Genomic DNA, 25931 nt, shown 5'->3' on the forward strand with positions numbered 1-25931 from the left:
ATCCTTACAAATAATGAATCCCTACAAAGAGATGCATTTTTATAGACACAAGACGATTAAAAAATTAGTCAGAATAAATGTGACCGTACCTGCCATAGGATTGCTGTGAGTGATATTCTCGTAAGTGCCCGCTTTTGACTTAGCCAGGAGAGCCTTTTCTGCCTTATCATTAGAGCTTTCCAACATGGCATTTTTGTTGGCAGCTGCCTTTTTAGCGTCCAGCTTCTTTTGCCGGCAAGACTTGGCGGGCTCTGCAAGCATGCGCACCTGCCGGCGAAAGGCACTCAGGACTTGGATGGCGCCTGACTTTATTTTCTCTTGTTGACCCTCCTCACTTCCAAATTCATCAGTCTTGGAAGCCTTATAAAGAGGCAGAACGTGGAGCTGCTCATCCTCTGGAATCTTTCCAATCTCACGGTTATCCTCCCTTGTTAATGTACACACCTGTAAAATGGGGATGAGTTAAACACTCACTTAGGAATGTTACAGACATAAAGTACTTTTGTCATTCAAATTATGAGAAATTAAAGTATAACGTGATGTGCATTTTGAGTCTCAGTATCAATTCCATCCTCAAACTAGATACTGGAAAAATATACAGTACATTGCCCAGGTTCTGCTTACCACAGTACTGCCACCCTGCATGTTATGGAGGTCTCTGTGAGCGTGGGCACAGAAGTCCAGGCAAGCAGTGACACCAGAGAATGGCCGGCCCTCCTTGTGGCCCAGACGGCAATCTGGTGCCCTTTGTTCATGTTCTACCTATGTCCAGGAAGAACAAGAGTTGAATTTTAGTTTATGATGGTCACTCAAAATATAGATGGAATGTTTCACAAAACTTCTTTATCATGCATATATTTGTAGAAATACCCAGTCACATTATTAGGATCTGATTGTTGTCGGCATGCAAGTTACATTTCTCTTTATGTATGCATTTGTATTAAAACCACACATTTGATGAATAATATATATTATTATTATAACATATTATTTGATTATTATTTTTGAGAAGCAGGGTATTTTCTTTCACTTTTTATTGATTTTAATAAATCACTAGAATAGAAAGCAGCCTGTGCAATGTCCACATATACTAACCTGGTTTCCGTAAGCTTCAGGTGCCAAGTTTTTATACAAGGGACCCAATAAGGTAGCCAAATTTTGAAAGTTGTGATCAAGTTTCTCTTCCTGAAAGACAAAAAATGGCAGTTGTAAGTTACTTTAACATGTTAATTTAATGTAACCATGGTGCACACCTAGACTACTATTCTAAATCTAAATTAAATACCTCCTTCACATCATCTCCTAGTAGCTTGAATTTTCTGGGGATTTTGCTTCGGGCAAATTTGCAGCCATTGTAGTACATGCTCCAAGAGCAGCCAAAGGAGAAGGATGCTCCACAGGCATCAGGGTCTAGCCCCTGGCATGCACAGGTCCTCCTGAAGGGGGAAGACAGAAGGTTTAAACTTGTAATTTTTATCCATTTTAAATCACTGGTATGTAAAAGTGGTGAGTGAGGATCAAACAGGGAATTGGTACCCTTTCAAAAGCTAAAAGTCTTTAGTACATGGAACATGTATATTTGAAACAGTGATTTAAAATCTGTTGTATAATGATAACAGTCATCTAAATGTAGCCCACTCGGCCAGATTAGTGCTATTACTTACTCCTCATTGAGAGCACAGCGTCTCTGGGTGAGGGCTCCATGCTTTTTTAGAGTTTCACTCAGCTCGAGGTAGAGGCGGTCAGCTATGCTGGGTAAGATGCCCTCCCAGACCAGGATTACCACAATGATGCAGGCTGTCTCACATTTGTGACCAGAACGTTCCCGCACCAGCACCAGTAGCTTTTCCTCTACACTGGACCGACGAATTACCTGAAACAGATTGGTATTTGAATATGTGCATGTGCAGGTATTTGAGGCAAATACATGAGAGCTGACTTACTTCTCGAAAGAAATATACAATCAGTTCTTACCCATTTGGCTATGGGGCACCCCTGTGTACTTTTTCCTTCCTTGCCAGTATATATTACTTTCTCAATCCTGAGTGCGCTACCAGTGAGACCAGATCTTCAAAGAAGAATATGGGCATTAAAGTTAATACAGGAACAATAATGCCCAGTGGTTATAAAACACACGATTAACATTTTTTCAAGGGGTCAATTTTGCAGCTAACCTTTTCTCCATCATCACCCGTATACCAGGAACACTGGGTGCTGATCCCAGGTGAGTGTAGTATGGGCCTTCATCCTTCTCACTGATTTGTTCTAAGATCATAAAGAAACATGCATTCATATTTACACACCAACTGATCAAATATTTTTAAAAACAAACATAATGAAACTTACCAACACAGTGACAGGATGCAATATCATATTGTGTTTTCACAGGGGTATCCAGTAGATTCTTTATAGGTGTATCCAGCAGCTTCATAGGTGAGTCCATAAAGCTTTGTAGGAGGTGTTCCTTCTTAGGAGTGGAATCAGGTGGTTTTTTTAGAGCTGCTGTGGCTGAGGTAGCTGAATATGATTCAACTCCACTCAGGTCAGTGTTTGTTGACAGGACTGTGACAGACCCAGAAGATTCCACTTTGACTTTGTTTGCTGGATTGATGACAAGGGATTTCTTCTCAAACACAGGTGAAAGCTGGTACTGCCTCAGACTTTGTTCCATAGAGGCTAAGATGCTTCCCTGCCTCTTGCTCTGAACACACTGGGATTGTTGATTTTCCTGCTTGACTTGTATTCCACCTATTCCTGCCTCTCGCATCTGTAACTGCTGCTCCTGCTGCTGTGAACAAGGAAGCTCAAATCTGGTTCTGTTTTCCATTTTCACAGCCCTGAAGCTGTTTTTGTGGTCAGTAGGGCTCTGCGGAGGATGAGCAGGGCCCTGACGCTCCTGCCTTTGTAACAGGTGCATACGCAGGGCTGCGTGCCTCTGAAAGTCTCCTTGGGGACTCACAGGTCCCAGAGGTAAACGAGGTCCCTGTTGGAACTGAGCACATGATGTCTGCAGCTGCTGTTCAGTTTTAGGATACATTTGTGTTGATACCTGTTGGTTTAATGCACCTTGTGGTAAGTGAGGTTGTGACTGTGTAGAGGTCTGGGGGAAGTCTGTGTGGTTTGGCTGGTGGCAGTGGTTGTTAGGCTGCTGTGGTTGAAATTGCTTGAGGTTACTGCTGCCTGAGTTTGGTGGATATTGCATTTGATGTTGTAATTGTTGGATTTCTGTTGAGTTATTGTAACTGAATGTTGCATGGTCAGTGTGCTGATTATGTTGGTTGTTGGGTTGAGCAGAAATGTTTGTAAGTGGCTGGTTGGGTTGAAGCTGCTGTTGACCTGGAGGAGGCTGACTGTGAGGTCTGTAATTGGTAGACTTTAGTTGCCCCTCAAATTGTGGTGGGTGGGACAATGGACGCTGAAGATGACAGTGCTGTTGTTGCTTTGTTGTTAAAAGCCCAGGCGACAGTATATCCTGCAGGTCAGGGTCTTCACATAAGTGCTCTGACTGCATCTGGGTGTGGTAGTGGCTGTCTGCTTGACGATTTGGGGGGAAGTTATGGTGCTCAGGCCTTTTCTGGGGTTGCTGCATTTGAGGTGCTTTAGCATTTGATTGCTGACACTCAGGGGCAGTGTTGAGCTGGGCTGACACACAGTGAGTTTGGGCTGGGAGACAGTCATGCTGTTGCTGCTGGAAGCTGTTAGACCCCTGACTGCTATCTCTGAAAACTCCCTGTGTCTGGAATCCTTGCCGTGGATTCATCTCCAACATCTGGCTGTGAATCTGGTGGTTAGCTGCCTGCTGCTCTGACTGAGGCTTAGCAGAGTAGCCCCTCCACATATCCTGCTCTTGAGCCTGGGGAGACGGGCCATTTCGAGATTGCTGGGGGGAATGTGAAGAGTTCAGCTCTATCCAGCCCCTCTGGTTGGGGGTCGGACATGATAAGTTAGCTCTCTGCTTAGACGATGTGTTCTCCATCCCATTTTCTAATCCAGGATGACATGGCTGCTGGAGACCGGGCCCCATGGGTCCCATACTATCATCTCTATGTGGCTTCTCAGCATTTTGTTTAAAGTCCTGGGGTTGAATTCTGAACTGATGGCCCCCATCAGTTCCATGGTGCTGATGCTGAGCAGCCCTGGGTCCCTCACTTTGTCCGATCTTGTCTATCCCAGAGCTAGGAAAAGGGTCATATCTACCCTCCTCTGGTGTCTGTAGAGGAGCACTGCATTCCAGAAAAGAGTTCTGGGTAAACTCCTGGTTGGCTTTCACATATATACCTTGAGGATTTGTGTCATCTGGGTAACACTGTGGGCCATTTGGATGTTGTTGTGAGCTGTTGGCAGTATTTGTAGGGGACATCATACCAGGTAGCTGACCTAGAGGCAGCTCCTGACCAGAGTAAGAAGATGGCCTCTGCTGATGCTGCTGCTGTTGGCGTTCTGCTCCAAAACTGTCTGAGTATCCATTCACTACATAGTTGACAGAGTTGTAATTTTTAGTTCCTTCAGCACTGCCAGATGCTCCAGGCTGCTGCTGCTGTGAGTCAGGCATTTGGGCTGAATTGGGCAACCCTGAGGTTAAAGAGGGGTGTTGAGCACCATTACTGGGCATCTTGTTTGTCAGTGAACCATTGACGGAATCAAGGTTTGACCCAGATGTTTGTTGTGCAATTGAAACTTGCTCAGGATAATACTGAGACAAAGTTTTCTCTAAAAGGTCACCTGGAGTGCTCTCTATGGTTGAGGGGGGAGATACAGCACCATTTGGAATTGAAACTTGTTTATTCCTTGGTAGACAGAAGATATCACCGTTTGGAAAATTACAGTTCCTCTTGTCCAACTTAACCTCTTTATGTGGGGCCTTGCATTCAAAATCTGTTGCCTTTGTCAACTCAGGAAAGTTTCCTAACAAACTAGAGTCATCATTTCCTTGAATCTCAGTGTCTACTTTAAGCTTTTTGGTCTGGTGGACCAGTAAGGATTGCTCAGTGAGCGCATGCTTCAACTCTCCATTTATCAATTCTCCATTCATCATGTAGGCTCCTTGATCAAATAGCCCTTGTCCTGAAGCCGGGCTGTTGCAATTCTCTCTGTGCCTCTTCATGGAGTTGGCACCTGTATTAGACTTGAAATGGTTCCAGTTTGTATCCCCAGTGTTCTGCAGAGAATCTCCCTCTGAAGACTGATCTCCATTCTGTAATTTGTGGGAGATGTTTCGAGATTGGCCAAATTGTGCTAATATCAGACTTTCTTCTGCCTCATGTCTGGCCTGTTTTGTTTCCATCTGGCCTGCTCAGAGTCCATCCACAGGGCTGCCCTCTGTCTGTCCTGCAAGGCACAATGTAGGAGATACATATTTAGTTATTTCATTGTTCAAGCAGAAATTAGCAAAATTTCATACAGTCAATTTGCGATGCTGCATAGCCATTATAACACATAGGATAAAGGTTTGATTTACTTCCAACAACTCAAGTGAACCACACCCATCAATAACAAACCTCTAGTAATACATTTGATACAGGATTATGTTTTATGTAGCTATGTAAATGTAAATTAGATTTGTCTGTAGGGATTTAATGTTGTGAAGCGAAAACTAATCTAAAATATTGTCAAACATTATTAAGATTCTTCGTCTATTAAATTGTGATTTCTCTCTGTAAATGAAAGTTCAGATATATTTTTTCAGGAAGCCCCACCTTTTTAGTCCTTAAACACCAACTACACAGATTTCATAATTGTTAATCACATTCTGCTGATAAACACCTTAGTTTGAATGTGGCCTTAGTGAGGGTATATTAATTCTATAAATACAACAGCCAAAATCCTTACTGTCCCCCACCAAGTGTTCAATAGATTTAAACAATTTGGAAATATTAGGGAATTGCCATTACTCTCCTGCTTTTCTTTCGTTTGCTAAAACGTTCATCAAACAGTCTCATAAAAATAATCACAAGCCTAAGCGTACAGTCTATCCATCTTTGTTGCACTCACAATATTAGTAGACAGTGGCACTTATTCTAAAAAGAAGCACAAGGAATGTGTTATATGAGGAAATAGAAAAAAGAATGCTCAATTTAAAATGAACATAAATGATCCAGGACAGGGGATGTGGAATATTTCACTGGGATATGGATTAAATTTTTAACGAAAGACCATTTTTCTGAAATTGATTCAGTTGTTATAGTACCCGAAGACACAATAAATTAAACAAAAAATAAGAATGGTTGATTGAAGACTGGTGGACGTAAGGTTAAAGTCACAGATGGTAGATGGAAGGAGGAACTGGCTGCTCGTCAGCTGTTCTGTTGTTGTATTCCTCACCCTAGCCTCATTGTAATGTCAGATTTGCAAATACAATTCAGTTCTCAAATTTGAGGCCTTTGTTAAAGGCCATACACTAATTATAAGCTTTGGGTAATGAAGTTATGACTACAGAATCTTAACTCACCCCAATGTCTGATAGACCAACATAACTCAAAATAAGGGTTTGGTTGCAAAATGTGAGCTTATGTCTCACGTAACAAAAATTATTCCTTATGTCTAGAAAATTATTATTAGCATATCATCAAATTATCATTATTACACATGATGCACAAAATCTTCATAAAATTATATTTTTACCTTTGTAAATATGCATTAAAATAAAGCTTAAAGAGAGCTAGCTTTTAGTTTCTATAATACAATACAATTTTCTTCAGAGGGTTAAGTAGCAAACTGAGCTTATGGTTTCATTTTGTTTTCCCTGTGCTCTCTGCCAAAGGCAAATAGATTCCAGTGATTCCAGTAGAATATTGATTTCTCTCTGCCGCCCTCCATTGTTAATGCATGTCACATCCGCAGCATCTGCAAAACAATTGCAGTGCACAGGCACAAAGAGCTGCAGTCTAATCCATCATAATTATGAGCAACTCCCTGCAGATGCTGAAGGAATGGGCAGCTGATGATCACCAAGAGGGGGCCCAGAATAATTAAGTGTTAAAGTAAAAGAGTTAGTGTTGGGCATTAAAGGTGGCTGACAGAAGATAGCAACTGATGGTACTGATACTTCAGATTCATGGTTTGCAGGAGATGAAGGGAGTTAGGATCTTAATCAGTATACGTCACAAACCTGTTATTCAAATTAGTTGGACTTCACTTTCTCCTGTTCTTCAGATGCTTTTATACTTATATATTTATATGCCGGACAGTATACTGCTTAAATGTATTTACCTGATTTCAACTCTCTCCACTGTCTTTAAAAAATATTTTCCATTTAGGTTTTGTGGTAATCACTATATCAAATGTAGTATGGGGCTGCCTTACTCAAAGAAATTCAGGTTTCACCAAGTAAAAAAAAAAGAATCTCTAAGACTTGGGCCAGTATATTATGTAAAAAAGTGGTTATAACTAAGTTTTCCAGCAAAAAATAATTGTTCCTAAAATACAACTCAGCTAAGCATTTTTTATATAATTAGAAAGTAAATAATGTCTTTGGAGCCTTTAGTGAAGCCTTGGGTCACAATGGCCGGCCGCTATGGTCAAAGTGCTACACCACCTTTGAAAACATAATTGTATCCAGCTTTAGATTCCCATAAAAGTTCTTCTAATATAAACCACCTATAAGATCACTATAGGCACTGACTGAGGCATAATCCATCACTGAGCCTGATTGTCACATCTGGAACCAGTTATTGCTGCTTATGATTCTGGCAAAAGAGCTGTTTTTTCGAAGGACATGTTTTATCTAAGCCAAGCTTGATAACCTATTTTGAAAATATCCCTAAAATGCATGCACTTTATAGTACTTTAGGAATGTAAACAAAGGTAGGATTTTACTAGGATAGGTAATGTTGGTTAAAGAAATATGTTTCAAATATTTAAAACCACACGTATATTAGGGTTTATTGAAGGTCTTGAAATGAACCACCTGCAGCAGAGAAATTCATTTTTGGGCTATTTACTTTTGAAAAGTTTTCATTTCATAAAATATTTGAACATACTTGGACCAAAAAAAAAATCACTCCTATGCAATTGTAGCCCCCTCGACCATCTGGATCGCGACCATCTACACAGAAAACTGTCAGGCTAAGCTCTGCCCAGGCGAGCTGGTCAACATAATGATCTCCTTCCCTTTTTCAATCACCCCTCCAGGACATTAGCAGCCCTCCAAACCCCCAAAGTTAGAGTGCTAAATCTCCCACTAACGAGCCAAGCTGTTACAAGGGTGTCTGGAAGCTCCCACCGTTGTCACAACAGAGAGGCCAGCTGCCTGTTAGCAGGTGGAAGAGAGAAACTGCAAAGTGAAAACAAAGACAGCTCGCAGGTCAAGCGTTTGAGAAAATTTTCCGAAAGGTGTTGTTCCATCTGCAGTGAGTAAAGTGTGCGCATCTTTCACCCCAAATATTAATGTTTAGTATTTAAAAAATGCTTATTAACCTATGCAATCAGAAAGGTTGTCAAAACAGAGAATATAAGAGAAATGTCTAAATCAAAAAATGGAGAATCCAACAGCGGTTAACACATCACTTTAATGGAGCTATCATGCATTTAGCATTAAACAGATGTATAACAAAACAGATAAAACATTCATTATATCTTCTACTGATTTAAACATGTATGTTATTGTTTCTGTTTGTCATAATAAAGATAAAAGTGAGAAAGTTCTTAAAAATTGCCCCTAAATGCACCAGTGTAATTTCTTTTTAGAGAATATCTGTTTTTGTTATGAAATACAAATCTATGGTCAATGACTGTGGGTCTAACTATTCCATCAAAATTACAACTATAAAATAAGCTGTATTTATGAAATATGAATGATACATAAGTCTTCAGATATCAGTTATATATATATATATATATAAAGTTATATTGAGACAGTACTGGAACCTGAATTTCATGAGCTGCTCGGGCAACAAGTTGCAAACTTAATCTCCTTTTTGCTTCTGTCAGACACAGACGGATGTAAAATGTCACAACGGGATCCAACCACCAGCATTATAATCAGAAGTGACACAGAGCCTCTTTAGGATTATGTTAAAGGTATTACAATTGAAATGTGTTATTTTGACAAATGAGAATACATAAACTGTGAATACATTGGAGGATTGAAAAATGGTGTTTGCATCCAGAAGGCATATTTATTCATACAGACATTCAGACATTTTCATTTGCAGCAGTTCCTCTAAAATGTGCTGTTTGGATTGAAATTTGTTTCTGTATAACCCCTTGAAAAAAAGATGTGGTTATTTTGACCAAACTCTGAGTTTATTGAAGAGCGTAGGTGCATTGTGCTTATTTTAACAAACTCAATCGATATGGATGCTCTTAACAGACCAAGAAAAGTGACTGACAATGATTAACAAGTTTTTCATTGGCCAACCTTTCTATCAGGATAATTTCTGCTTAAATATTAACTGAGGGTGTTTTCATATTGAGTACACCTGTTTAGTACCGTCCCTGAGTATACTTTTAAATTTAAAAACTCTCAATTATGTTGTTTCTATATTTTCACTCTATAAAAGAGGCATTGTTGAGATGTGACTGTATAGTTAATTAAATTTCAAACAAGCATTTAATTTCTTCAGTAGACCAAAGAAATCCTTATACAGCCGTGTCTGAACTGGATGGTCAAATAAATGTGATGTTACATTCTGAATATCAACCCACTTCACAACTTTGGCAAAGTAGGACATTTTTTTTGTATTTGTAATTTTCTCATGAACTTTACTCATTTTTTGAACATTATTCCAACTTGATTTGCTTTGAGAAAAAGGTGCAAGCTGATACTCCCACCTTTTTTGCACTCTGTCACGTGAAAAGCATGATCCCTTAAAATGTAACAATGAGATAAGCGAGTGAATACCACTTCCCGACCCCATGTGACTACTCTTTTGTTTTGTCTGGCCCTCAGTGCAGTCTGCAAATCAGTAACTAAGTCAAGAGGTGAAAACCAGTGCTAAGCTGTTCTCAGTGCAGCTCCATTCCTAAGGGACACTCCAGGTTTTACAAAGGACTGAACGGAGCCAAGCAGCTTGTCACAGTTGGATACACCCACACTGCCAACAAAAAAAATCTTTGCAAACCCAGAACAAAGCCAGAGATCCCAGCTGAGCGTGCGTGAGCCTGTACACCTACAAACATACAAACACTCACACCAATTATGCAACATTGTAAGTCCAGCTTTGAAGGTGCTTGCTTTGAGACATTTGGAGTAGTGGCTGCATTCTCTTCATTATTTATTAGATTCACAGGGAGGTCTATTTTTGCTCTGGAAGTAGAGCAGCAAACTAAACCAGAGGCACTGTGTTGTTATGACGGTAGAGGGTATGCCTGCTAGAAGTTATGAGGCTTTGATCTATTTTGGTTTTCTTGCAAGTAGATAATGTCCATCAGGGAAATGAGCACTGTGTTTCAGTTCATGATATAACTCGGCTTGTTTGGCTTGAACTGAATTCCCACCAAAGCTTCCTTTCCCTCCAGATGTCAGTTTCTTTGTCTCTGTATGCTGTTGTTTGGTTTCCCTCTCTCTCCCTCTCACAGAGCCTCACCTCCAGGTCTCTGCCCTGTAATTACATTTCAGATTCTTCTGTACTCCTGCCATTCATCTACTTCCTTCCTGTTCAGTCCATCATAATAGTCCGTGCAGTTATGAACCTGGCTGCTAAGTGCTGTTGTAGAAATCTAGACAGTCATTGGCCTATAGTTACAGCCTATGCTGCTATGTATTTGTTGGGATTTATGGAGGGTCGGTTGCTTTAGTGCTTTGAAGCCTGGGGGCAAGGATGGACTCTTGAGCACAGTGTGATCAGTGTTGTAAAACAATGGAAACAGTTTGCACAAGAGTCATTTAACGGCAGTAGTTACTGCACATGACAGTGGAGTATTATTTTAACAATTGTCTTTTAATATAGCTTTGCTCTACCAAACACAAGAGTACACAACATGTTTCAGTATGTCCATTGACTGGTTCAAATATTCAGTTCTTTTCAATACAAGGTTGTAAAGAATCAACTACAAATCATAGGTATTATGGATATCTATCCCTATCTCCTCCACTAGCGTACAGCTTTATCATATGTAACAAAGTTTAATCCACTGGACACACACTGTGTTTTTGTTATTCCCAGCTAGAGCCAGTGAAATATGAGAGCTGCCATAGTAGATGGGGTCTATTTGGCGTGACTTGGCAGCCGTATGTGACATTCACCACTAACGACAGCTGCTGGGAGACTCAGGTCTCTGCACTTTCAGGTTGAGGCCTAGGCAGCTGGGCCAAAGAGCCCTGCTGTTGAAGAGAGAGAGAGAAGGGGAGATGTAGAGCAGCCCTGTAAATCAAACACACACTTGCCAAGGCACGCCCCTGTTTTGCAGAATAGACTCAAGAATAAGCCATACTCTCAAGTGAACATTTCCTTTTCTTTGCTGAAATGGGCCCATTTGCATTTTCCTGTTTGAAAGATAAGAACATGGAGCAGGCATCCAGTCCAGAGACTATACATTTTCACAGCCAAAGTAAAACATATAAGAAGTGGGTCACAACAAAGTTATTAAAATAATTTGACTGAATATTATAACTTTAATGAACTGTAACTTAATATCTACAAGTTTGTACTGACCCATAGAACTACATTAACACATACTATATAACATTCACCCAGCTTGGACTGTTAGCAGTCAGTGCCAGCAGTTTATTCATTTCTAATATCAAGTCAACAGTAACTATCACATGCTATTCTCAGCTAGTTTGCTAGCATTTAGCCACTGATTCCACAGCATTGCTAACTCTTGTATTAAGGCCAAGTATTAAAATTGTTTTCATAAAAAAAAAAACCCTGATAGTATCGGTATTATACTGATCCAAAGAAAAATCCAGTTATGATATTGATTTAATAATAACTCACTTTAATACAATTTATATGAAAGTAATAATCTGTAATAAAATGCCATTATCTTGGAAGGAACTATTAAATCAAGGATAATTTCGTTTGGTATGTTTTTGTTATTTCTGTATGCCTCTATTGCATTTCATGTCCCAACAAAAGTAAAAAAAGGAAGTGGTTCTAAATATTTCAACATAGTGGAAATTGAAATATGACAAACAAAAAACTATAAGCCTAATTGGAGCCACTGTGAAATTTACTAAAATCCCTTTCATATCATTTTAGAGATGAACTAACCTCTCACATCTTGCTCAAAACATAAAAATAAAGATACATCTTTATGGAAAAGGTAATGGAGGTTAAACAAGTCCTTGTTTGGTAATACAGTAATGTAATGTAATATGCTGACAGACTGAAGTTAGACAGTCCGGACTGCAAGCAACAGAGCTACGAGTGAAACCTTACCCTTGGAAACCCCTACCAGTCTAATTAGGTCAGATGACTTGCATTCTGCAGTGTTTAAATCCCTCCAGTAAAATATAAAGCTGGATTCGCTGCTCCGCAAACCTCATGACCTGTGACAACATATACACAACTCTGCATTCCAGCTGGCTGTGTAAACAGCAGCAATGTAGGCTCAAAAACACTGCACAGCCACTTCACAACCATTTTAAAATCCTACACTGAATTTCTGTTCCTACCACTTTCTGCTACCATAACTTCAAACTATGTATGATTAGTCCAGTTTTTGACACCAAACCATTTAACAGCCTGAAACACCTTTTGACAATGACAAGAGGCTCTTTGTCTTACACATTTGCCTGATTTAAGGCAGTGTTTGATTATCCTTTCAAGCATCTGTGTAGAATTTGAATTATGACAACTCATGACATATGGCTAGCATATGAACTGAGGGGGTTCACTCCAATGGAGAGAGTTTTAGGGGAAAAGTTAAGGGGGTGGACTGCAAAGTCTGGAAGGTTGCAAGACACCACATCATAAAGCACAATGTGAAGTAAAGAGTTGGTAGCTTGTGTTGGTACTGACGGTTTAAACCTTATCAGGCACAGAAGGGCAGTTGTTCATTCATCTTCTGCATCGTGCAGATTCTTGCAGTCAGGCCACCTAACACTTGTGACTACAGTATGCCACATGTCACACTCATGCACTGCGTACAATGTGATTTGTTTGTGCTCTCTTTCTACCTTTTTTTCTATCAGTCTGAACATATGACACCCTCCACCCTGGCTAAGAAACAGAAGCGCCCAGTGTCTGCAGTCGATTCTGTAATCCTCCAAATTTACTTGACCAATCAAAATTTCTTCTGAGTGCCTCTATCTTGTTACAATTCTGTCACGTGAAGAACCATAGCAACATATGGCCTCTATACACTCTTACAGCAACAGCCACTGACAGGAAATATCTCACGAAATCCAACATGAAAGTTAAAATCTGGAACAAAAAACCCCATAAAAGTAGACCACACGCACACTGGTCGGAGATCTATGCCATCTCACCATTTCCTCATTTGTCAGATCAGAGAGAAACGTCTTTTTAATCTACCCTTGAAGGAATAGTTTGACGTTGTGGGAAATAGTGTGTTTGCTTGGTGTTGAAAACAACACTGCTCTCACATTTGTTCCAAAAATATCAATCTGCTCCAGGAAGTTACATCTTGCAGCCAAGTAATAGCTCAGCACTAACCCAAACAAAACCACAAATTACCATTTGTTACAACTTTTATTTTTGTACAGATTAAACAAGTGAGATACATTTACTAGAGGAAACGATAAGCCTTATAACTTCCGCTACCTTTAGTGACTTACAGACTTAAGAGTGTTGTCAACCATCTACTCTAACTCTTAAAACTATGAATAGACATTTTCCATAGTGAACTATTGCTTTAAGACTGAAAGGTAATCTGACATGTGAAGGTATAGCACTGTTGTAGACAGTTATTCACCAGCTGTTTTTGATACACATATTGCCTTAATTGTCCTCAATTGAAGGTTGATCTATCTTTCCAAAGTTTGGGGCATACAGTCTCTGTTTTACATTAAGGTGCTGTGATCTTTTGTATCTGTGACTGAATAGATGCAGAAACATGTGTAGGTTATTACCAGGAATACAGAAGCATGAGACCAGTGTACTTTTCAAAACCAAGTCTAGTTTTTCTGAAATCCTAATCCACAATTATCAGTTTATCAATTTAAATCCATAAGAAAATGTCCTTACATTGTAATGGGATACATTTCATCAGTGATATTAAAATCATTCAGCAACTTCATATTCATTTTCTGAAGTGTTGTTGGGTTCTCTGTGCTATATGCGCACACATACTTCCAAATTATACTCATGCTCTTGATTTTCTCTTGGAATCTGAAGACAAGATTAATAGATTACCACAGAAACAAAGAGGACGTACACTTCTGTTTCTAATTTCTTCCCTGGAGAGCCTCCTCCCCCTCCATAAGAGAAATGGATCTGTACAATCTACATTGTTCTTTATGTCTAATGCAAGACAGATGTGGCCTACTTGAGGAGATTCCCACTGCAGTCTTTATGCTTGCATGGCTTTTTGTCTCTGTCTGCCTTCTTTGATTGTATTTTGACATCTAATAACTAACTATAGAACTATTCAGAACTCCTCAACATTAGTTTACTGAATTGATTTATTTTTCATTAATCGTAAACCAATAACAACTCTGGATTCATTGTGTGCATTTGGGATTTGAGGGAAATCTTAAGCCACACATCTGGAGTCTGATTTCTATTATGTTATATGAGTCTACATATTATGTTAAGGAAAATATCAAGGGCAGTTACCTCCACAGAGCTTTGGTTTTGTGAGTTTTAACATTTGATCACCAACAGCTGTATCTTAACAACATAGTAATATTGCTTGGTGAAAACTGTCTTATATGTCCTGGTGGAAATTGTAGCTGAAATAGTCAAAGTGAAACACAAGCAAAACTGGAGGGAAAAGTGCATTGCGTCTAAGGACACAATAATATGAAGTGCTGCACTTTTTGGGGTGACTGGTGAACCTACATCAAGGATTAACAGAGAGAAAAGACATGAGGGAGAATCTGGCACCAACAATAAACCATATGTAAGTGCTCATAGCCATAATTAGGATGAACGTCCACATTAATCCAAGATACTTTGATAATGATGTGCTGGGTTCAGTGGGCTTTGTCTTTGTGGGACTCAGGAAGCAGTAGGCAGGACATAAAATATATTTACTCATAACAAGCCACAAGGCTCTCGTCTGAGGAAAATAGGAGTCTGTGATTTGTGGCAACCTTTAAAAGACCCAAGGACAAGACTGGTTTAGTCAGTCTAGTTTTAATGGCTTAGGTTGAACTGGCTGAACTGCTAACAGTTGTCACTTGACACTGTTCATATTGTGGATCCACCATGTTGGCTAACACACAAACCTTTGTCTGGAGGTTGTTTGAACTGGATGAACAAGTTAAAATGACTGACAGATAATTAGTACATGTACATATATTGTAGCCTATTATGTAATTGAGTTTAAAGATATTGCATGTTTTTATGCTTTTAGATTTATGGCCTTGAATGTCTGAGGATTCATGAGGTTTGAGCATATTTTAATGGCAAAGGTGAGATGGAATTTAAGCTTTTGTAGATTATATTTGTATGAATAACTCAACAGTCTTTGTTGACAGGAATAAACCACGCCTCTGTACATATCTGATACAACCTGTTATGCAAGTGTTCTGGAATAACCGCTCACACAACAATCGCACACAAAACATTATCCTTGCACATACTACTGTTCTTTTAAACCTGGTCTACTTGAATCACTCTGATCTGTTCAGCACTTTCGTTCTTCTGAAACAGCTACTAAAAGGACTACTGAGAGACTAATTTATGTCTTTAATTAAGCATAACTCTTTAACACATAACTCCACCAAAGCCCATTCATTCCAAATTGCGAAGTTATAGATGTCAGTCCTCAAAATATGCAGGATTGTTTTTAATCAGGATGCCTTAGTCTCTGGGAAACTGGGGATAATTTAAAAAATGCCTTATATTCCTGGATCCACCCCATGTCAGAATGTGTGCCAAAACTCGATGGAGGTTGTTTTTTTTGGTCCATGTCCCATCCTTCAACTGAATTTCATGGAATCTACTCTGTCGTTTTTGAGGAATCCTGCTGACAAACAAACGGTGGTCAAACTGCCCAAGTAATTGCTCTTAACAGGCCAAAAAAGAGGTGTGCTCTCAAATCACATGGCTTTGACTCAAGTCAGACTCATGTCATAAATGTGATAATTGTACTCTAAAGTTGACCAAAAAAACAACAACTTGCAACTCTTGGACTTCAACACCAATCATTGCTGCCTTCACTTAGATTTGGGCCTTTTGTCTTGATAATACTTTCAATTCCTTACACTAAACCCAGAGATGAACAGGGTTGTCTGCATTATTTTAAAAGTGTGAATGTATCATTTCATTTCCTAAGAGCACTGCCATTTAAATTGTTCAATCCTAGCCAGTTGACACTTAGTTCCCTACTATTCAATGATTAACTGCAGCATCTAATCAAGGTGCAGTAGAGAATCATGAACTAAGAACTTACCTCATGTTACTAAGTGGCAGTATGGCACACAAGATCTTATTTGCATACAAAAACCATGAGGTGGACTTGAGACTTAAGTTGCCAAACAATAACTTTGTCCAACCTCTGGGCCACAGTGTCACAGATCATATCTATTACTCATCAGCCATTCCTCCAAATATGAAGCAACTGATGTAACTAGGTTTTCAAGAAGAGGTCACTCTTGAAAGTAAATCTGACAAATCTAACCGCCTGATCTAATCTGGTAGTTGTGGTTTGTCCTGTTTAATCAGCACAGCCTGGAAGAAACCCTGACTAACTTTGAGGCACACTATGCAAAGGTTGTGCACAGAGACTAATCCCCTTTCTGTGTCTTCAAGCTGCATCACATAGAGACTCTAATGAATAAATGTGCTTCTGAGCATACAAACCCACTAACCTATCCCCAACCCCACACAGTTCTGCACTTTTCCTTCCAATCTGCATGTCTCTTTTGCCCTTCAATCCTTTGCCTACGCAACAGTCAATATATCCCACTAACTTGATGAACTGTGTGCAGAGCAAAGTTAATTTCTGTCAGAGTACATGGTAGCCATGGCGACCATCTTATGAGCGCTCCAAAGCCCATCTGGTCTAAACATTACCCCAGCATGGCTGACTGCAGAGAAGGCTGCTTTGCTGGGGTGTGCACATGTGCTTTATGCATTGATCTTGCCAGTAAATCAATAGTGCCACATATTCAGGAACCTACATTTGCACTTCTGTAGATCCATCTTTAAAATAGCATTTTAGAAATGTGTTGAGCCTCAAAACCTGAAAAAATTAATTTCTCACTCATTTTTTTAAAATGTAGGTTCTACATCTTGAAATGTTGTCTTTAGCTTCTGCATTTATGTTTTGAGCCTTACCAAGAAAGACAATGTAGTTGCTCTAAGCTGAACTAGTTATATGAGAGACTTATTACATATTGACCCTTTCCTCTTTATTCATTTTCTTACCCACTACAATTTGGCATGAGTGGGACCTTTCATACACAAAGCAAAATGATGAACACACACTGAATGCCATTTTTCTTCAATTCATCCTCCAGCCTGCAAGTCGTGGCATGTGCTCACCTTATGGGCACATAAATTGGCAATTTCTCCCTTTCTGTTGATGTTGTCATGATCTAAATCTCAACCAGTTTCTAATTAAAGAGGAAGTGAAGGTGAACAGTAAGCAAAGCAAAGGTTCAATACTGAAGGAAGGAAAATGAAAACATGGCACACAACATGACAGTGAAGGCAAGATTGGCAATCTCTATTTTCTTTCTTTTATTTACCAAAAATGAAGCCAAAAATATAGTATAGCAGTGCGTAGAACAACTTTTCTTCTATATCCTCTTTTGTCATCTGGAAAGCGAATGTGGAGATATTTTTCCCTCAGTGGTTTCTAAGCAGCCTGACCTAAGCCGCTGTTGCTAAGCGCTGTCTTTCCCTCCACTGAGTGGGAGTCATGTGACTCTCATTGAATAGAAATCCCAAATCCTCCTGGGTGAGGGATATTTTCTGTGATTCATGGCTTCAGCGTAAGGGTGTATAAAACCATGAGTGCACTTCTTGCTCCATTGAAATTTGCCGGCAAGTAGTTGCATTCTGTGTATTGTTTTAGATTTCCCTTAAAGACAAAACATGTTATCCAAATATGGCAGAGCTTCAGGAATAACAATAGTGAAATTCTGCCATGCTTATTGGTGTTTCACTGCAAGTGTATTTGCACTGACCTTACTTCTAAGACTAGTTTTAGTGGGGAGGCTATTGTATGAATGTAAATTGTGCATGAATGCTGGGTATTATCCTGCAAGGAGTCTTTCTCCATTCAGACTGAGAGCTAAAATCGGACTTGACAAATTCATATATGGACACAAATCCAGCCTGATTGTCATTGAGCGGTTTGACTCAGAAGGACACCAGCTGCCACACTCGTGCATTCCACGTAGGAAACCTAATATTGAACCTGAGCCACTTGACCCCCTCAGAAATAGTTAGTGATGTCATTCAAAGCCTTTGGTAGCGTTACGCTTCTCAATGACATTCAGGACCAGCTGTCTGTCTTTGTGCTCCTTGTGTAGACAACAGGGGGCCATGGGGCCTAACCTTTTCAATGACAGCTCCTAGCAGCAAAATCGTCCATATCTGACAGCCATTTCAGAGAAGGCCCAACAGCCTTCAGAAGCAGTTGTTTGGATCACTGTGGTCACCTTTGAGATAGCTCTGTTATGACAGAGCTTTGCATATCATGTGACAGGGGCATTAGCTATTGAAATTGCTTTTCAGATATACATCTGGATCAAGATGAGTTTTGACAGGCTTTATTGTCTTGAAAGCAAATTCTATTGCCAATGAACCTTTCAGCAGCTTGAAAATGTAACTTCTTAAAAAAGTTTCCTCATTGTCAGACGTTTGATTTAAGTGGAACTGAGAAATCTTTGACAATAAAGGTTAGATCCTAGCATGAGGTTAGGTCACTTTTCAAGATTTGGAAGGCATTTTGACAGCCTACGTTTAAGACTGCAATCTCAACACCCATCATGCTTTTGTTTTAAGAGGCACCTCTTGTCGTGTCCTTATAGTGAATCACTTTTGTCTGCAACTTCTTCAACTTGTTAACTGATTTTTTTCTTTCACCATACTTACTAGCTAGAGTGCCAGCTTTGTTTCAGTTTCCTTTGCTAAAAGTCATTTTTCATTCCTAGACTTGGGAAACGTTATCAAAATTTTGGCCAAATCAAGTTTACTCCCTGTGTAGTCAAATGTGCCTATATGATTGTCTGGATGCATTCAAATGTTTGTTTTTACAATACACTTGTAGTTTTATGCTGCAACTACTCATGGAACTTTACAAATATTGTAGTTAAGTTGTCATATCCCAAAGCTAGAACTGTGAAACAAGGTTGTAAAATCATGTAATTTGACAAGAAAGTTTACAACCCTTCTTATTTCCAGATTTGCCAGTATTAAAGACCTTCACCTTTGTGAGAGCTATTCATTATCAAAGTGGCATCAACATAAGAAAAGGCTTACTCTCAGTCTCGACACGTTTCCGAGCACAGATGCTGTTGTGGCCGTGGCTTCTAATTTTTTTATTTTTTTATCTTAACTTCTAGCACCGGAACCAGCGAAAACAGCTCTCAAGAAGATTGTCCAAGCGTAGGAGGAGCGGTGTGGCAAGAAGCGGGAAGAGATGCTATTCGCTTTGAGGCGGTTACGTAACATCTCACTTTCCTCTCTCTCTACGGAATGCCAGGATAGTGTTTGTAAACAGAGCGGCCATGTGCGTGCGCTCACGTGGAGGAAGCTTTTGAGTCGCTGCCCTCGCTGTCTCACCCCTGAGGTAAACCCTGACATCGATACACGCTCACAGGGCCAGTAACACTCCCTCCAGCCCTGTGCCACTCAAACAGTGCCTTATCAATTTCACTCCATAATTACGCATCAGCCGGTTATCAACGCACAGCCTCGTGAAAAAAGGCCACGAGTCATAGTTGAGATTTTACAATTTGTCCAACCCTGAGGCATTTACTGATAACGTGTGTGTATTTCAGACGCAAAAAACATTATTACTATTTCCCATATCCAGTCACGTACAAAAAAACATTCCCAAGCAGTCTTTTTTTAACAAGGTGGGGCCTTCATGAAAGACTCTTGTTGGGCTTTGGCATCGGTCTGATTCATTATTTATTGATTACTGACACAATTCCTTGAGTATATATGTATCTATTTATACATCAATTAATTTTAGAGAAAAAAAGCACATAACTCTCAATCCCTTTGTTTTACTCAATAAGTCCATATGTTACGAAGGAGCAGGCTCTCCAACTGTTTTCATACATATAGCCTGAATAACCTAAAATGTGTATTATGGTGAGTAAACTGAAAAATAGCTGCATTTCAACTCTCTCACCCAAATTTCAAAAAGATGCATAAGGCTAACACCATTCAGCTTTATGTATTCATTAACTACACACAGCTGTGCATTGCTGATGGTAAATTCCTCACAAATATACAAAATGTGTGTAAAATAGTGACAATATAGTGACACTCAGATTCCATTGCAGAAACTGATTGTGGTGTGCAGCTCCTCCCCTGCTTTCTATTGAATAAAAACCCAACCCCCAATAGCAGACAAGAGGGAAATCAATATTGAGGAAATCAATACAACACTCAGTATCTCGCCATTTTGTCTCAGGAAAGCAGCTGAGCTATGAACCAGCAAACCAGCAGGTAGTGCAATCTAAAATGTCTAACCTGCCACTGGGCCTGTTACTCTGTGCAACTGCCCCTGGCTGGAAATATGATGCGTGGGCTGAACAGAGCAGGGTCAGAGGTGAGGGCTTGGGTAAGGGCTTGGGTATTGTAAGTAGACAGCATTGTTGTAGCACGCTATGGCAACTGGACATTCTTCCTAAAGGTGATATTGTCTTTACCCCTGGGAGTGACATAAAGGGGACTTACGGCCATGACGAAGGAGCAATCCAACCGCACAGCTTTATCTGTAGGTGGGGATGGATGGGAGAAGCTATGTGCATGAGATTGATCTATCTGGCCCTTCCCCCACTCAGCCCCCTGTAGCCCCATTAATGCTCTGGTGCCTGTAACAGCAGCCATGCAGAGACTCTTGAAAACCTCTCCAGTGAGATTGGGGTTTTATTTCTCGGTTTTATAACATGTAAGTTATGCAGCTCAGGATTAGCATTTGTATAAAACCTGCAACTGCAAACAAAGGGCAACACAAATTGTACATTTAAACTATGACAATCATGTGCTTTCATTGGTATGCAGTAAACTGGGTTAGATGCAATCCATCCAAACTATGCAGTTGATATGGAGTGGAATGTAACATACAATCTTCGTAAGGATTAGATAAAAAGAAATCAAGAAATCAAAAAGAGACTCGATGTCCATGATACAGAACTGCCTTGTTGTGGGCTGGTTTATGTTATTAAAAAATCCAAAAAATGTTGTCTAAAATTTGAAGTAACAAAGCAAACAAATCCAACTGATATAACTTTATCAGCTCATAAGACTTATTAATATCTCTTATTTCTTAACAGTGTCCATGGGTCAATGGGACCCACATGCAGACACATGCACAAATGTGTGGATCACCTGATCTCATCCAGTCACAACATACTTTATGGATTCTATGGAGAACACCACTGCTTCAGCACTCGTGTTGACACTACAGTCAATGACCATGCTTGTGTTATCAAAACACTGTCATGCCATTGCGTCAGAGAGCCACACAACCATTGCTGGTTCAAAAGTTTCCTGACAGTTCATGAGGATTTTTATCCACAACAAGCAGATACATTTTAAGGTCGGGGTTGGGTTGATAAGAAAAGTGGAAAGAATACCTTGGGCAAATAAACAAGGTTCCTCTTTACGTCATTCACTTTAAAGCTTTGACTTCACTGCACTTCCACCCTGTTGTTCATTTAGCCATGCATTTCTCTCTAATAGAAACTAACTGCTACTTTTTTCAGTATGACTGTCTTTCCTTGAACTTTCAGAAAACGTCGTGAACTTTAAGTAAAACTAAAGTCCTGCATCACTCCTCTGGCCAGACTGTTAAACTGAGCCCAATTAAAGGTGGGTCATTATTCTCCACCCTCCAGGCATGCCTTTACTTTGCTTTTTTACCTGAGGCCATGCTGTTGGAACATTACAACTACAGTCAGGACAATACACAAACCCAATACACAAACCTGAGATAGACCTGTTATATTCCAATGGGCCACTCAGATAAGTAGTATTTAGTGAATTCAGGGAAAAAGAACTAACAACAAATTAGCTAATTGCTTTGGAGATAAGACCAAATGTTCTACAACTAATATGAATTTACATGTTGTAAATATGTTATTAACCACTGCATTTCCAAAGCATTTGCACTCAATCACTCAACTATAGGTGATTATCTCCCTGTAATCACTCCATTATTGTTTTCAATGCTCTATTTGCCAATAGCTCTGTTAACAAAATAACACACCAGTCTGATAGTTGTAACCTTTAACTGCTTATACTGCATTTAAATATACAACCCTGCTGAGTGATATTGGTTGAAGTTGTTGCAGCTCTCTTGGCTGAAGTTGTTTGGCCAGTCAGAATTACCATTCTTTTTCCCCCAGTTAATGGTGCGGTAGGATTGAGTTTCAGCTCCTTCAGAGCTTTCTGACCTTGTCTGCCTTCACCACTTTCTGCCACCACCATTCTCTTCTCTTTTGCTTCTCCTTGGGATTTGCCTTTTGTGTCCTCTTGTCATTCAGTGGTGAAAGCAATGAAAGCTGATTCACAGAGATACACAAAGCCAGAAGCTATTCCACTGCAGACACTGTGTGCACTCACTGCTGGACATGTCCTAGTTGGACTTTTTACTCTCCTACATACAGTCTCCCTCGTGAACCGCACAAACAAACACGTACACGGCTATGGACGTGAAAATAAGAAGCTAAATGTGGTATTACTGTGTTCATCTAAACATATTCAATGAAGGCTTTCAAAAATTCTGTATTAACCAACAATTAAACATAAATGTAAAAAATGTGTTTCTGCGCTTAAAACAAATGCATTCACACAAAAACACACACACACATTCCATACTCAAACACACCTTTAATAACACAAGTCTAATTGAAAAACAGCAGGGTTGAAACGTTGAGCAAAGGAAGAGAGCGGTACACCGGCATTTGCTTTATGCTTCCAGAAAAACTCCTGAACAAGCAGCCAAACTAGACTATTTTCTACGATGCATTCAAAAGCAGCAAGAATGTCGGGTGAGCACAACACAAAGGAAAACAGGGAACTAATTCTCTCAATATCTGCTGGCAAAAAAAAAGAGAAAGAAAATCGTCAGCCATGTTGGAGTAGCTTTATCTAATATCCCCTCCTTATTATGTTGCTCTTGGTTTTACGGTGGGGGACATTTGCTTTACCTCACTTGATACAGAAAACCACCAGAAAATACAGCCAATGTTACATTGGATTAGGGTAAGGAGAGTATTAACCCTCCGAGCAAATTCTCACCTCCTTTTTACGTCCCTCCACTTTGTAGAAATTCCAACAAACCGTCTGGATCTCCTCTTTAACAAATCCTAAAGGGCAGCCATCTTGCCTCCTTCTGTTCTTCTATGAAACAGACTATCCTCCACATCAATATTCATGGAAACCGCTCTGACGTCGGCTCTCATCATCAGGAGAAGCCCGGGTGTCGCTGTTTGCCGGCTTGAGAAGCGCACTCATTTGTGGCCCTAGCGTAAGGCAGCCCAGGCACGCCGAGCGCACAAGACGTTGCTGCCGGTCTGGGGGAAGAGCCTCGCTTTGCTGGCAAACTCTAATAATCACAAAATCACTTTCCTGCTGAGTCCTTCCCACACAAAGAGACAGGTTTTCTCCCCCCTCTCTGCTCCCTCCTCTTTTTTCTTCCCTCAGCCGCACACAATAGTGAACACTATAATGGCTGCCCTGAAGCACTGGAGTGGATTCAGTGAGCAGGACAGGACTCCTCCCCCAGTGCAAGTTATGTTGAATATTGCACTGGTCTCAACTGTCTGACTCTGGGCACCTCCACCCCCTTCCTCTTCTCAGACAGGAAGCCAAGTGACTCAGGGTTTTTCCCTCCCTTTTCTGTCGGTCTCTCTCGACTTCCTTATTTCTTTTTTCTCTCTGCCTCTGTCACAGGTTTGCAGAAGTTCCCCTCTGATGTAAAAGCGCTTCTCTACTGAGAGCATTACGGCAACAATCCAATGTGGCCAGTTCGGAGCCCAACCAGTTGAGCAATGTGCTCATTTCCAACGGCTGTGTCTTATTTTGGCACGCCTTGGCTGGCTGGTTGTCCAGTTTGTTGGCTGGCTCATTTTTAGAGCAGGGTGTAAGACAACTCTCAGGCATACTTTGCTTCATGTGTCTGCCAAGACCCACCTCCTGTTGACACTGGCCACGTGGGCTTGAAAAAGATAGAGAGAGCAGTGTGGGGGGGGTGGGGTGGGGGGGCTGAGGGGGCTTTTAAAAGACAAATTCAGGCTTGAACAGTTCTTAGAATAACACGAGTCAAAATGTGCTTCAGTGGTGAAAGGACTTAAAGTTGTGTTGTGGTTTTTGTTGTGAGTTTCCGTGTGAGGTCATAGAGCAGAGTTGTACGTCTGAGTGAGCAAGATTTTTTTTTTTGCAGTTTGGATTTTAAAAGGTCAAAAATATAATCTCACAAACACGACCTACATAGCTTTTTAGAAAATGTAAAAATCTGTGGTGATTTTTTAAAACATGTGGCTGCAGCTTTAACCAGCGTGCTCGACAGTCGCCTGGCGCCTCCATTCACTGGACTGTTTAATTCCTCCTTTGCTTTACTAACAGGTGGGTCTTTTCTGAAAATAATCTGCCTTTAGCTGCAGTTTAGCCTTAAAGGAAGACCCCACCTCTTTCCCAGCAGCCTTTGCCTCGCTGCAGTGACATTTGTTGACTCAATAGACTCAGGCTCAGGGCAGAAAAGGAGATTTGTTTTTACACAGAATGGGGGAGGGGAAGAGGCAGAGAGAGGAAGGAGGAGTCACTCGAGCTGCAACACATATCCCACAAAGACAAAATAGACCCTTTTACTCTGAGCCTGACATCTTTCTTTGCATAACTCGGCTCTTGCAGGCGAATGTTAACCTGCTGAGGTGTAAATGTCTTTAAACCTCATTGTACAGCTGCAGTTGTGAAGGGTTTTTGTGGCCTGTGGAAATATTTCATGAGTTAATGTTTAGCAGTAAACTTGCACAGAAACTACTCTACTATTTTCATGAAGAGTAGAGTTGCAGAAAATTTAGATTGATCACAAATGAGATATACAGCACTTAAAAGTTCCTATTATCTTTACTGCACATGTGCTCATAGAGTGTGTAGCTTTTAATATTAATCCTGTGTCAGGCAAATATGGTGTTGATTTAATCAAGAAAATAGATTTACCACAGTGTGAAAGGCAGTGATACCACAAACTCTATCCCAGCTGAATGTCTGGGTAATAACATGTTTGTGGAGTTTCCAGGAGACGGCCGTGTTTGCACGTGTCCTTTGTTGTTAATCCTTGGGTGCATAGACCTGAGGTAACGTGAACTGCTCCTAGCGCGACTAAAAGCGCTTGTGACTCCACAGTTTAGATTCCCAGATGAGTTGTCAACATCTCAGGAGTGATTGAATGAAAAGCCCCCTTTCCCCTTCCCATCAATGGCCATTAGAAGAGCCCCTGAGAAGGGCAGTAAACCTGCACCACTGAAGTGTCTCACGGATCACCGCTGCAGGGCTTTTGACCGGTCAGCTTCCTTCCATCTCCAATGGCTGCTGTAAACAAGAGAATGCTGTAAGTCAAACAACATCGAACCATGCAAACACACAATGAAGTTTTCTTAACCATTGTCCAAATTAGATGCACTGAGGCACAGATTACAGAGGCACTCTAACTTTGCCAATGAG

The 25931-nt window shown here is 40.3% G+C and overlaps 2 protein-coding genes across 2 annotated transcripts in view; one reads left to right on the forward strand and one right to left on the reverse strand.

Annotated features, from left to right (window-relative positions):
• The window catches only part of tet2 (tet methylcytosine dioxygenase 2), a 28333-nt gene extending 4322 nt beyond the window's left edge, over window positions 1-24011 (reverse strand). Inside the window, exons 1-9 of the mRNA XM_020101295.2 lie at window positions 23508-24011; window positions 2347-5328; window positions 2175-2265; window positions 1975-2068; window positions 1665-1873; window positions 1286-1436; window positions 1096-1185; window positions 625-762; window positions 90-444 (exon numbers count right to left, since the gene is read on the reverse strand). Of these exons, the coding sequence (XP_019956854.2) occupies window positions 90-444; window positions 625-762; window positions 1096-1185; window positions 1286-1436; window positions 1665-1873; window positions 1975-2068; window positions 2175-2265; window positions 2347-5284 (4066 nt within the window). The 5' untranslated portion in view covers window positions 5285-5328; window positions 23508-24011. The remainder of the gene's footprint in view (window positions 1-89; window positions 445-624; window positions 763-1095; window positions 1186-1285; window positions 1437-1664; window positions 1874-1974; window positions 2069-2174; window positions 2266-2346; window positions 5329-23507) is intronic.
• Window positions 19685-25931, forward strand: part of cxxc4 (CXXC finger 4) — a 49319-nt gene continuing 43072 nt past the window's right edge. Inside the window, exon 1 of the mRNA XM_069530644.1 lies at window positions 19685-19818. The gene's annotated coding sequence lies outside the window, so the exon portion shown is untranslated. The remainder of the gene's footprint in view (window positions 19819-25931) is intronic.

Source organism: Paralichthys olivaceus, chromosome 8 (genome assembly GCF_024713975.1).
Source record: "Paralichthys olivaceus isolate ysfri-2021 chromosome 8, ASM2471397v2, whole genome shotgun sequence".
Lineage (NCBI taxonomy): Eukaryota > Metazoa > Chordata > Actinopteri > Pleuronectiformes > Paralichthyidae > Paralichthys > Paralichthys olivaceus.